General features: G+C 44.5%; 1 protein-coding gene across 1 annotated transcript in view; it reads left to right on the top strand.

The window, feature by feature from the left end:
• Positions 1-11,833, top strand: part of UBE2E1 (ubiquitin conjugating enzyme E2 E1) — a 74,428-nt gene extending 62,595 nt beyond the window's left edge. Inside the window, exons 4-6 of the mRNA XM_061193718.1 lie at positions 8,821-8,953; positions 10,483-10,630; positions 11,665-11,833. Of these exons, the coding sequence (XP_061049701.1) occupies positions 8,821-8,953; positions 10,483-10,630; positions 11,665-11,762 (379 nt within the window). The 3' untranslated portion in view covers positions 11,763-11,833. The remainder of the gene's footprint in view (positions 1-8,820; positions 8,954-10,482; positions 10,631-11,664) is intronic.
• The last annotated feature ends 2,035 nt before the right edge of the window (positions 11,834-13,868 follow it).

Genomic DNA, 13,868 nt, shown 5'->3' on the forward strand with positions numbered 1-13,868 from the left:
GCACCACGTAATAAGCGACCCAAAAAATGCCCTGCAGCAGGATATTCAGGCAAGTCTGTCTCTGGTGGATGCTGAGCCTCGTCTCGTGAGCACTTCCACTTACGTCACTGCCCACGTGTCCCACTGCGAGGCCGTCCCCTGCTTGCCCACCTGCAGTCGGGGGTGGCCAGCAGCTGCAGAGTGCAGCCTGCACAGAAGGTGAGTGTGAGTGGATGGGAGACCTTGATGTGTTCTAGAAGCTTTTCTTGGACTTGAGTAGAACCTGGGAAGTTCTCTGTTGAGAATTTTGGTGTCCTTTAGATAGCTTTTCCTTGTGGTGCTATTGCTTTTGAGGGTCAGCACTGAAGTGTGGAAGGTACAGGTGTTAACAAGTGTGCCTTATCCCCCCAAGAGTCTAAACGAGAGGCGCTCTTTCCCCCAGCTGCCTCTCGTTTACCCACAATACAGTTGCCACCCCGGCAGGTGAGCTGATTGTGCTTAGTAGACCCTGTGGACTGATGATTGTAAGAGCCAGGCTAATAACCGATTTCTGTTTACAGTTGCCCCTTGAACAACGCAGTGGTTGGGGGGCCTGAGTATAACGTTTGACTCCCCCCAAAACTCAACTACTAATAGCCTGCTGGTGACCGGAAGCCTTACCAGTAACATCAACATCCATCAACACATATTTTGTGTGTTGTATGTGTATCTACATTTATTTTATGCCTTCGTGACATACCTGATTTTTCCTTAATTTTTTCGATATTTCTAGGCTATGCAGTTCAGCTGCGAGTTTTTTCAAATTGTCGCAAATCCCCCCAGATTTTTAAAATATATTGACTGAAAAAAATACACACATAAGTGGACCCTCACAGTTAAAGCTCGTGTTGTTCAAGGGTCAGCGGTACTCACTTAGCAGTTTTACATGAATATATGCTGATGTAAGCACTGCACCTGAAAACTCAGGACTCAGCCATGTGACTCTAAGGCTTCTTTTAGTGGCAATACAGGAGTAATAGCCTTAGAACTTGACCCGCTCTGACCATTTCTCTTACTTCTCTGGGGAAAAAAAACAAATTAGAATTGTTCTAAGTCAGGCTTGTGTGGCTCCTGCAGAAAAGAGCTATTGGCCGATCCACCTTAATCCTGAATGGCTACCTGTTTAACATTGTATAGGAACATGGCTTTTGAGACACGGGGCGTGCTGATCTTATAATTCTCTGCAATCTTTCCTATGTGTCGTTCTCCCCACCTCCCCAGTCTGATGTTTTAGTCCCTTGACTTGGTTTGCACTAGTTTGTCATTTCACTTGCTCGCTACCTACCCCGCACTGTATACCCAATAGTTCAGAAGTTTTAAAGCACGATTCTTGGCTCAGTTAACTAAAAACTCTCATTACTCAGCCGTCCCTCGTTGGGAGTAAGGAACCCCTGAGGGCCATGGTTTTTTAGGTCTGCAATTCTTTCACTATCCCTAAGGGAGTCTCTTTCAAATTATCTTGAAACTAGTTTTAACTAGTTTTCTTTTAAAAATTGTGTCTTTATGTGCATCTGATTTTTTTTTAGTATTGGAATGTGAATTTCCAGAAGGACTTGTTGCTTTTTTCTAAAGCAGTTGTGTAAGATAAAACTATAATTGAATGGCTAGCTGGGCAGGATTGAGCTTTCGTGATGTTTTGTTATTTCACCTAATTTGGAAACGTTGTCATATAATCCTAAACAGTGGTGCATATTTTGACCAGCTAATTAAACACTGTTAATCATTATCAGGCCTACAAACCTGTAGTATGTGTGGGAAATTACTACTCTCTAGAGACTGACAATCTGATGTAAGAGATTGTGCACCCACATAGCTGTAGCAGTCTGTGTAAATAATCCACAGACAAATCTGTTCTCTTCTGAGAACAGGACTTTGGGGGGCTTTGTGGGAAGGCTTCCTGGTGGACATGGGTCATGTTGTTTTCGATCCTGAGTTTGAGTTCGTTTCCCTCCCATATGTAGGAAAATGTATCCCCTATTTGGACCCACTCTGTTCCAGAGTAACTGCCTAGACACGCAGGATACCACTGATGTGAGTTCTTACGTGGACACCAGCTTTTCTGGGGAGTGCTTGAGGTTGGCCCTTGGCCTAAAAGTTCTTTATGAGGGGCGGTAGCCAGAACGGTGTGTGCGAAGCAGCCCTGCCTTGTGCTTGTGTGAGGAGGCCTCTCAGAGCTACCAGGAAGGATGCCCAGGGCAGCGCCCCAGCTTTTCATTGCACTGACCAGGCCACGTCACCAGCCTGGTGGTCACTAGCGAGATTTGCTGATCTTTCACGTTCCTTCTGCCACTCACTTGTAGGTTACGTGGCTACTGTTTTACGAAGGGATGCCCAGGACAACACAGCTTTTGTTTTTGTGTTTATAAAATTCCTCTGGGCGTGTTAAGCAGATCTCACGGAGAAGGCGGCTTTCATTCCCTAGGGCGTCTGTTTGTTGGGAGGTAGTTTTGGGAGATGAGGATTCCCTCTGGTAAATTGATAGAATAGATTCATGCTATTTTATCATATTCTTCTTGAATTTCTTAGGAAAAGGAGAGTAAATTAAGAATGGATTTTGAATAGTATGCTTTGTTGTAGGGAGTGTAGATTTGATTGTGGATCTCTTCCTATAAGCATTTTCTAAGTTCTGTGTATGGTATTGATTTTACAGTCTTAACAGAGCAAGACATCACCAGGGTTAATACTTGTTTCTTACTGCAGAGAATTACAGACAGAGAAGGAGAGAGCTAGATAATACAAATAAGTGGTCACCTAAGTCTAGAAGATTGGAAAGTAGAGTTGGTATGCATTGCCACTTAGTTTCTCCATAGCTGGCTTCTCAAGCTTTAATGCGCTTAGGCATCATCTGGAGACTTTGTTAAAATGCAAATTCTGATGCCTTAGGTCTGGGGTGGAGTCTGAGAGTCTGCATTTCTAACAAACACCCAGGGGATGCTGGTGTTGCTTTGTTCAGGGACCACATTTTGAGTAGCAAGGGTCTATAGAACACTAGAACACGTGCAAATCTAACTTTTTTTGGTTTGGTTTGGTTTTGTTTTGGCCGAGCTGTGCCTGCCTTTGCCTTTCGGGATCTCAGTTCCCCCAACCAGGGATGGAACCCGGGCCACGGCAGTGAAAGCGCCGAATCCTAACCACCAGGGAAGTCCCGCAAATCTAAGTTATAATGACGACAGACGTGTATATTGAACGTTTTTTCTGTACCAGGCGCTGAGCAGTGGGGCAGAGACCAGAGGGTGGGCACTGGAGTCTGACAGCAGGGATTCAAGCTGAAGCTCTCCTCTCCTGTCTGATTTAGGGCACGTCTTCCCTAAGGCAGGATTCTCAGCCTTGGCGCTGTTGACATTTTGGCCAAGAGAATGCTGTATTGCGGGGCCTCTCCGGGGCATCGTAGGATGTTGAGCAGCATGTAGCGTCTACGCACAGGTGCCAGTAGCGCCCCCGCGCCCCCTCCTAGTTGTGACATCCAGAACTGCCTCGGAGGCAGCGTCCCCCCCAACGGAGAACCACTGCCCTAAGGCTGCTGCTGAAATGGGCGAGTGTGGGGGATTTTGTGACGTGACTCATGCACTTTACATAAGCAGCTAGTTTTGCCTTATCCTGTCGCTCCTACAAAGAAGAGGAGGAAAGACACATGGACTAGCCAGTCCGCAGTCTCTGCCGCATCCCGTTTCCTGGGGACGATCGTTTACTCCAAGCGCCAATTCTTTATTTTTATGAAACGTCACTCATTGTACTGCGGGATAATAGCAGGGATTACTTGGGATTTTTAGGTGGGAAGAACCGAACTGCTAACCAGCTGATTCTGAGCCTCTCCCCTTTCTCGGGGAACGCCGGCACACCTTCACGGCCTGCTGCTGCCGTCCAGACGCTCGCCTGCGGCACGTTTCTTATCTTTCTGTCTCCTGACCTCTCATCCCTCACTTTTTTCTGGGGTGTGAGACTAGATAACTAAGTCATCTTTCAGGATTATGCCTAAAAGAACATCTGAGTTAGGGTTTTCTATGTTTGTAAGCAAGGGTCATCGCTCCCAATAACAATTTAAAAATTGATCAGGTAGAAATACCATTTTTTAAAATCGATTATAATTTTTGCCTTGCTTTCAGGATATTCTTTACAAGAAATCGGTGATACCTTTTGAAAACTGAAGTGTAACTTTGGTTTCTAACTGTTGACATGGAAGGAAAGTCTTTTAATAAACTAATATTGAGGATGGGAATGGGAGAGGACCGAGAAAAGCATGATTTTAAGACAAAACAAAATGAAGCTTAAACGTTGGCTTATGCGGTTTTCTTGAAGAAGTCAGTCCAGAGGGCATGTTAGATGCCAGTAGTTAGACTGCTCTAATGACAGTTTTTAAGAGTTGGTTTTATTAATTTTCTTTGGATGATACCTTAAATGACTTGTATTAATTACTTTTTATACGGTTCAGATTCTATTTAGGACCATATGTGCTAAGCGTTAGTTACCCCCGTCGGCAGCTCTGTGCTTTGTGTAGCTCCCCAGAGAGTATGTGGGAGACAGGAGAGCTGCAGCGTGTAGCGGCCCTTCCCAGCGCTCATGCGGGGAGGCCCTCGGAGGCGAGAGGCCTGGAGCACGGTGAGTGCCTGCCAGCCGGCGGGCTTCCTACGACCCCCACTCCCACTGTTGCTGGGTCCGTAGGGCATCAGAAACCACTACAGAAATAAGAAAATACTGTGTCAAAAGTAGAAGTTACTATCATTTTTCTTAAAATGTTTACTGCGGCTGTATTTATTTTGACCAGAAGGGAAAAAAAAAGAATTAAGGGCACAGTTATTTCTTTTTGCCTTGTATAAGAGTTCTGTGTATTACACTTTTTTTTTTTCTTGGCCGTTTCGCGACCAGGGATTGAACCCCGACCCTCGGCAGTGAAAGCGCGGGGTCCTAACCACCGGACCAGCAGGGAATTCTTTTGAAAAGTGTGCTGCAGATAAACGTTACGTCCCTGTTTAACAGAATCTGGAAGGCGAAGGCATGGACTTGTTTTCCCTTCTCAGTCTCAGCTGCCTGCAGAGATTCTAATCACAGTTGGGTTTCACTGTCTCCAAACAGGGATGCGTATTTTTTGTTGTTGTTCCCATCTTTCCTTAATGCCTTAAATTCAACACCCCCCCCATCTCCCAATTCAGAAGTTTCCATCCCTTCTGATCACTTAGACTGATTAGAATACTTCAACCGGTTTAAAATTGGAGTTACGTTTCTTATTGTGAAACCAGAAGTATCTTCTGTTACAGGGAGGGGGACGGAAGGCAGGTGGAGGCGTATGGTGACCTGAGGGAGTCCAGTCAGTCACTTTATGGAGAAAGGGGTGGGGTGCTTGGACACACTTCCCCCCGAAAAGCCTCACGTAGACTCTCCTTGACAGTGGCCTTCTGAGAGCTGGAGACTTCTGCCCTCACCCCCTCCCGTGCCCCCCGCCCCTGGCCATGGGTCTGTCTACCCACCTTCTGGACAAGTAGAGCCTAACTTTTCCAGTGACAATTGGAAGGAAAAAAAAAAAAGCAAAAAAGTTTTGCAGGCCCCATATCATAACTTTTGTTTTATTCTGTGATTAAGAAAATGCATAAGACAAAAAGCTATGTGAATTCATCCAATAACAGCCTTAGAATGAATAGCTGAAGTTTTTATTCAGGCAGCGTTGCTTGGTCTTTCCAGTGGGTTCTCAGACCCCTCACAGTAACTCCCAAGCCTCCTGGTTGAGGACCCACAGGTTAGGGATCTATGCTGTTGAGTCTTTTCCAAAGCTTTAGCATTTCAACTAATTTGATATTATTTCACTCATTATTTTTCTTACTGTAACCCACCTTCATTCTCCACTTTTTTGAAGCTTATGTTGTGTACTTGATTCTTGAACTCTCTTTCTCCATACTTTTTTCTGAACTTTCAGAAAGGTTCACACCCGAACTGAAAGCTGATTACAAACAAGTAGCGATCTTGATTTGGATTTCTAGCTGTATCACAGGTGACAAGCGTGAAATGTTAAAGCTTGCGTTCTCAACTGGTTGTCCTACTCCCAGTAACCTGTACAAGGGGGTCCCAAGTGCAGACCACCTGCTCATAGGTCCCCAGAGGAGCTTCTTAAATACATAGATTCTCAGGTCTAAGCTCAGGAGGCCTGGGCTGAAGGGTCAGGAATCTGTAATTTTTAAAGTTCCATAGATAATTTTGATGATGAAATTTCTGTACAGTCATAAAATCTGCTTGTAGTGGCATCTTGTTAGACCTTTGTTCTTCTTTTATCTTTTTTCTGTACTAAGGGGCCAGCAGAATTGGGCCTATGCGAACATGTCCCCGCTGGGGTTGGACTGACTTTACTGTTATTTTTTTCTGGGTCTCTTAGCATCACCAGGCTGACTGAGGAAAACAGTATGGCTGCTGATGCGCTGGTTTTTTGGATGGCCCAGCTTCTGCTTTTGGCCTTGGTTCCTCATGTGTAAGAAGAGGGGTTTACAGTAAATGATAGCCTCTTGCCTTTAAGTCTTAGATACCGTGAGTTCTTATCCAGTTGGATAAGAGAGAATGTTTGTCTTTTTATCCACAGCCTCTGTGTCAGTGTCATCTTCATCTGCTTAGTCCACTTTTCAGTTAACTTCAGTCTGGTAATCAGGTATCATAGCTGCGTCAGCCATGGTTTGTAGACGTTCTGTTCAAGTACATATGCTGGATGCAAACATATAAGCAGGTCAGCAAACTTCAGATGCCCAAGGACCAGTTCTAATCTCAGGCTGTGAAGCAGCAGCAACCAGAGTTGTATCCTTTCACTTGGAGGGGTTACTGCATGTTTTTAGAGGGAGGGGGCGGGTTAGGAGCACCCCCTACCTCGCACCTCGTGAGAACTGTGGTCAGATGTCATGCAGAATCGGAAGTCGTCTTTTTTTTTTTTTTTTTCCTCCAAACTCGAAGATTGGTGTCTGCGTATACATGTGACTTAATATTAGAGACAGTGTTAATTAAACGAGCTCTCTTCCCATATCTGTCCAGTGTAAAACAGGTTTTTAATAGTTGTTGGGAATACCCATCACAAGGAGATACTCAGGGACCACAGTATTTGAGCCAGTGGGAATAATCAGATAATTGGAAACGGAGGTGACGGCTGCCATTTAACAGGAGATGACTGTGGGCCTGTTGCTCTGCAGAGATAGTCATGCCCCCCCCCACATAGTATCAGTATTTTAGTTCTCAGAACATTGCTGTGAGGGGTGCTCTAAGCTGAGTAACTCGCTCGAGGTCGCACAGCCGGTAAGTGCTCTGTGCGCGTCTGAACGCTCTCTACCTCTTGACCAGTTTGGGCCCTCACCCTCCCCGTTGGCCCCTACCCTTTGTCCGCGTCTTCTCCCTCCTTTTCTGCCACACCGTGTTTCCCCCCAGCTTGTTTCCTTCTGGTTCTCTTTTACAAGCTCATGCCCCTAACCTGTGTTGCTGTCGTTTGTCCCACTCCAAATTTCAGGTTGAAAGAGAAAAATCTCTGGTGGGTTTGGGGAAAGTATAGGGCCACAGGTAGGTTTTCTCTTTTCCTTTTTTTTTTTTTTCCTCTCCCTTCCTCTTCATCTCCTCTTTCTCTTAGAAGGACTTGAACCCCATCTCTAACCAGTTAGCAGCGGGCATGTTGAAGACAAGCAGTTCTTGTCTTGTGCGTTAGGGAACCTTGGCATTTAGCATCTGCGTCGGGCGTGGGCCGCCCATGAGTGTCGGGGGGGAGTGAATCCAGTTCACACCGTACGTTTGTTGAAAAGAGCTTTGCCTGCTCTGTAGAAGTTATTCTGTGTATCCACTGGGATCTACAAGCCTCTCCAAGCGAAGACCTTTTGTGGTTCGGCCAACACACACTGCTGTCCTCGAAGCGGCTGTTAATAGTTAGGCTTGAGCGTCTCAAGTGAAGCCGTGTCAGCGGAGCCGTCCGCGCCCTTACCCGTTACCCTGCGCTGCGGGCAGGTCTGTCTGCATCGGCACCGAGACCGTCGCCCAGACTTGCCGTCTGCTCTCTTGGTGGCGGAGCCTTACGCTTACTTGTGTGGACAGATGTGTTAGCTAGCCCGCGGAGGTCTTGCTTGTATTTTTGTTTGTTCGTGTGCTCGAGTACGGAGCACTCTGTGACACAGCGCCGTGGGGCGGGGCGCTACGGTGTCACTCCGCGGGAGGAGCGCTGACCTCACAGGTGAGGGTGGCTTAACGTGTGGAGAGAGGACCTGATTGTGGAATCTGATGTGTGCAGCAGTGAAAACTGAATGACTGGTAACCGCGTACTTCGTCCTCCTCCGCCTCCCCCACCCAGCATGGTTTCTGCTGTAAAGAGAACTGCAATCTGTTGGACTCCTTTTAGGGTAAGATTATGGAGAAACAAGAACAAGGAGGAAGAGCCCCAGTCACCGGGTCAGAAATGAAGCTTTGGTGCTTAAGATGGTCCTCAAAGATGATGTAGCCGTGAGCAAAACTTTGTCACTAATTTAATTCTGGTGTGCTGAGAGGTGTTTCTCTTTTTGTAAAGTATCGTTTACATTTTCTTATGATGTGTCAAGGAGAGGGTTTGAGAAGTGAGGGGTTTCTTGCTTCTTCACAGCTAAGCGGGCATAGACTGGTTTCAGCGTCCTTTTTTACTGTATACGTGACCTAAGGCTTGTTGGAGGCCTGCATCAGAGGCCTGTCTGCAAGATACCTGTGTTTTGTGGAGAGAATCCACACACTAAACAAAAAGGAAGGAGAGGCGACCTTTCCCCCTTGTGGGGACACACTGTAAAAATGGGGATGCCCCGCCATCTACTCACCTTCTGGTGTATTATTTCACAGTGCTGGTCCCAAAGGCGATAACATCTATGAATGGAGATCAACCATCCTAGGGCCTCCAGGGTCCGTGTATGAGGGTGGTGTATTCTTCCTTGATATCACTTTCACACCAGAATATCCCTTCAAGCCTCCAAAGGTAAGAAATTCCCCCTGATTTATGCTAAAATTTACATACTCCCATGAAAGATTATTCAGGCTTTTAAAATTGAGTTTTTAATCACAAAAAATAGATTTCTCTTATATCTTGACAAATCTCTAAGTACACTTGAACGTACACAAAACACTTCTTTGGGTTGACTTTGCCTCTTTTGGCAAAGACCATTTCTAAGAGTAAGTGCTTTGTTTTGATGGGGCTTAAAATCCTGCTAATATTTATAGGAACATAGTCAGCAACCTATAAATAATCCCCTATTTCCCACTCAACAGAAAAAGTTTCTGAACAGATAAAAATGGTGTCAAAATATCCACGCACTAAAACAATTAGAGAATCTCCTACCAAACCAAGCCTTGGATTCCGCTCCTTGTCATCTTTTGGTCTTGTTCAGATCCTGACCCCAAGCTTGGGCTTTCTCATCTAGGATGGGCAGGGGTTGCTCAGTCACCGTCTCCTGTAACACTCAACTGTGATTCTCATTCGCCCAGTTGGAAGGAAAACCTCTTCTTGGGGATGGGGTGGACTGCTAGGGAAAAAGGTACAACTGCAGCCCAAGAGGTGACCGCAAGTCTGTCACTTTAAAAAAAAAAAAAAAGTGGTAAAGTTGTAGGGTTTTTTCACTTTGGAATGATTCAGTGTATTTCACAAATAAAAAGTAGGAGACCAGACAAAATAACCCAGGTTCGTGGGGCTGATGTTGACTCGTCTGCTGCTGTGGTCCTTACCCACTTCTGGCTCCTCACCTGTGGAGATCCTGTTTAAAGTGAATTCTGTGATTTAGGTACGCACGACTATCTGCAAGATCTGGTATAAAGGTCAGAAAAAGCAGAAACAAACCTCATCTTCAAATATATTTTTCAGCCTTTTAGGTGTGTGATCATTGTTTGCTAAGCACTTTGTCTTTATGTACCCACTGTGTTGTTTGAATTGGATTCTAAAGCTTGCTTTGAGGCCATGTAGTACTACCAGCTAACACAAGAGGTCAGCAAACAACTAGCTGTTCAAACTTGGAAACGTTTGGAAAATACTTAATACATTAAAACTGCTAAAGATGAATTCAAGAACGATACAGGGAACTATATCCGATCTCCTGGGATAAACCATAATGGAAAAGACTATTAAAAAAAGAACGTATATATGTATAACTGAGTCACTTTGCTGTGCAGAGATTAGCACAACATTGTAAATCAACTATACTTCAATTAAAAAAAAAAAAGAAATATTGAGGTTACCTTGCTTTTTGTTGATGCATATTACTTTTTAAATGAAATTGAAAATCCCTGAGATTGTATCAGTGAGCACTTTCTAATCTCAATTTTGTGAAATAGTCTCTTACCCTATCTCTTATCAGCCTTAGTTAAACTGTTTTAAAAACAGTTCACTTTTTAAGCAAACCAAATGTCTGTTTCTTTAAAAGTTTTAATTAGGACCATTTTATTGAAAAGGCTAATTTAGTAAAAAGTTTCATCGTTTGCTGTTCAGATTTCGTTTAACACTGTCTTGTTTTTTAGGTTACATTTCGGACAAGAATCTATCACTGTAATATTAACAGTCAAGGAGTTATTTGCTTGGACATATTGAAAGATAACTGGAGTCCAGCACTAACCATTTCTAAAGTCCTTCTTTCTATCTGCTCACTTCTTACAGACTGTAATCCTGGTAAGGTTAATAATTCTTTACCATGTTTTATTCCTCCTTGCCTGGAAAATGGTTATTTTCCACTTAAACTAAGATTTTCTAAAGATAAACGTTCAGATTTTATTTTTGTACGGGCTTTCAAGGGACAAAAACTCATTGCTTTTCAAAGAAAGTTCTAATCAAGAGTTCAATCTACTAGGTGAAAAATGCAGCGACTTCACCATTACTTGACGTGTTCTAGCAACAAGGTGTTATAAACTGAAGACTTACAAAAGATTGTCTTAGGTTTTTACATCTTCCTTCTCTTCCCTTTTTTTCTTTCCCCTTTTGCGTGTTTCCCATGCAGAAACGGCACGCACGCTTGTGAATGTTGAGTCACCCGCCCTCTGCCTGCGGGTCTGCTCAGCACCTGCCCACAACTGCTTACTGACGTGGCGCTGTTTCCCAGCTGTACACTTAGTGATACCAGACTGTGGTTTCGTCTGGGCCTTAATTTCCTCTTATTAAAAACTTTTTTTCTAGATAAAGAAATAGAAATTTAATTACTAAAGATTTTATTTAGGTTTCAGAGAAACACTGTACTTAATCGGAAGTACAGGTTTTGACCTGGCAACTTTGGGTCTTGCGGGTCAACAGTGTAGAGAGGTAAATAGCGTTCGCTTGCAGTAGCCCTGAGGACATCACAGCGCTCAGTGTCACAACTGGTGCCATCGAGCAGAAGGTCCTGTGAACACAGCTGGGTGTTCACAGCAGTCTAGGGCCTTGCGCGTTCCGTACCCTGACACACAGGAGCAAGACCCTTCCAGTGGGGGGTGGTTGTTGGGGGAGAGATGGAATGAACTAAGGAGACGGGGCCAGACTGTTCTATCTGGATCAGGACCCCCCCTGCATCCATGCTGTTTTTTGAAGTCCAGGAGGAAAAGTATCCCAAATGGTGGAGTGGTTTGATCACAGCTACTCTGTCCATTTCCTCGCAAGCTGTCACTAGCTTATTTGCTGAAACTTAAAAATGTTCTTTTGCCTTCTTCGAAGTAACGTACATTCTTTTCTTCCAGCCGACCCCTTGGTGGGAAGTATTGCCACTCAGTATATGACCAACAGAGCAGAACATGACAGAATGGCCAGACAGTGGACCAAGAGATACGCTACATAAATTGGGTTGTCACAATTCTCTACATTCTTTGTCTGTCACAGAGAGAGCTGCTTATGATTTTGAAGGGGTGGGGGAGGGTGGGCGTTGGTGAAGAGTAGGGTATTTCTATAACAGATATTATTCAGTCTTATTTCCTAAGATTTTGTTGTAACTTAAGGTATCTTGCTACAGTAGACAGAATTGGTAATAGCAACTTTTAAAACTGTCGTTAGCTCTGCAGCATGAGCTGAAATGCAGTACAGAGAAGAACAGACGTTTGGGTTCAGCTGCTTGTAGTCTGTAAATCTGAAACAGCTGAATTTGTACAGGTTACACACATGGCCATTTATGTAAAGTCCTTCCAAGACTACACAGTTTTTTGTTTTAAAAAATTGGAATTTGTTTTCCCTTCTTGGAGGGGAACAGTGATATTTAACAGCTTTTAGAGACTGTCATCTCATATATATAAAATGGACACATGGCTATAAGACACCATATAGGAAATATGAGTAGTTATATATTTTATTTTATATGCCAGTCTACTTTATTGTGAAAAGATAGAGGTTTGAATCAGGACTTGTGAACACCTGTAGTAAAATACCTTAAGCTGTTAACTGTAAGGCGTGGAGTAGGAGTTGCTCCGTGGATTGGTTCTATGTTGTGGACTACCGAAGTCTGCATTTGTTACTGTGCTAATAAACAATATTAAAACCACCACCTAACGCTGCTGTATTCATTTACTTCCTTTTGCCTTTTTTGTAGTTTCTTTCTTCTTGATAGATCTTTGCTACTCAAACAGCCTAGAGGTAATGCAGACTGAACGTGCTGGTGTCGTCTACCCAGCACGTGTGTTAGGATTGGTACGTTACTCTGGATTTATCCAACAGCCTTGCAGGATAGGTGCCTTAGAGAAGGTTAGATAATCTAACTCATGATCTTCCAAAGGCAGAGTTCTGCTGTATCTTCGTCAAAGCATTTTCCAACTCGGAGGCGCTGTGGTGGTAAGTGCGTGCGTGAGAAGTGGGCTTTCATGGAGAAACACCCCCGCCACAGTGGAGGGAGTCTGGCAGGACCTAGGCGCACACACCTGCTCCAGAGAAGCTCGTCCAGGGCCCAGGGCGGAGGTACCTGCACGCTCATGACGCACTTAAAAAGAACACGGTCACTCTGTGTACTAACGGATCTAAGCTGCATTCAGCAGACGAGCAAACTGCAGGAGCTTTTAAAATAACTGTAAAAGTATTTATCCATCTACGTAAAAAAAAACCAAAAAACAAAAAAAAAAGCTAGAAGCTCAACACCGGGAGAGAAGGCAGGAAATGACCTGACCATATCTGAGTGACAATTGTTTTACCCAAAAAAACATGATGAGAAATTTTAAATAATTCTAAATCGGCTAGTGCGGCTGCCATATAAGTAAGTTTTCTATCTTTATATACAGTAGTTCTTGGCTTGCACTCACTGAACTGAGCCAATTGAGTTTACATTGTTTTTCTGTGGGAGGGGGGCTGCACTGGGTCTTCGTTGCTGTGCGCGGGCTTTATCTAGCTGTGCCGAGCGGGGGCTACTCTACGTTGCGGTGCGCGGGCTTCTCATTGCGGCGGCTTCTCTTATTGTGGAGCACGGGCTCTAGGCACGCGGGCTTCAGTAGTTGTGGAACGTGGGCTCAGTAGTTGTGACCCACGGGCTCTAGAGCGCAGGCTCAGTAGCTGTGGCGCACGGGCTTAGTTGCTCCGCGGCATGTGGGATCTTCCCGGACCAGGGCTCGAACCCGTGTCCCCTGCATTGGCAGGCGGATTCTTAACCACCAGGGAAGTCCCACCAAGTGAGTTTGAATTCACTGAACTGCGCCTTAAAAGTATTCAAGATACTACTATTTACTAGACGTTTTAACCTTTCTTTGCTGGACAGCTTATCTCATACTTTATATTGAAAACTAATAGTTCACTGTTTTCACGGTCAAAACCACTAAGTAGCTTGCTTCCGACTTTACAGTTAGTTACAATATTGTCAACTTGCTCAATACAGTCAGCCCCATTACTCAGATCTTGCCAAAATCTTCAGAGAACCATAGCACAGACTCAGATAACCTAACTAACTTAAAGACTACTCCAGAAGGTATGGTAT

Source organism: Eubalaena glacialis, chromosome 6 (assembly GCF_028564815.1).
Source record: "Eubalaena glacialis isolate mEubGla1 chromosome 6, mEubGla1.1.hap2.+ XY, whole genome shotgun sequence".
NCBI classification, from domain to species: domain Eukaryota; kingdom Metazoa; phylum Chordata; class Mammalia; order Artiodactyla; family Balaenidae; genus Eubalaena; species Eubalaena glacialis.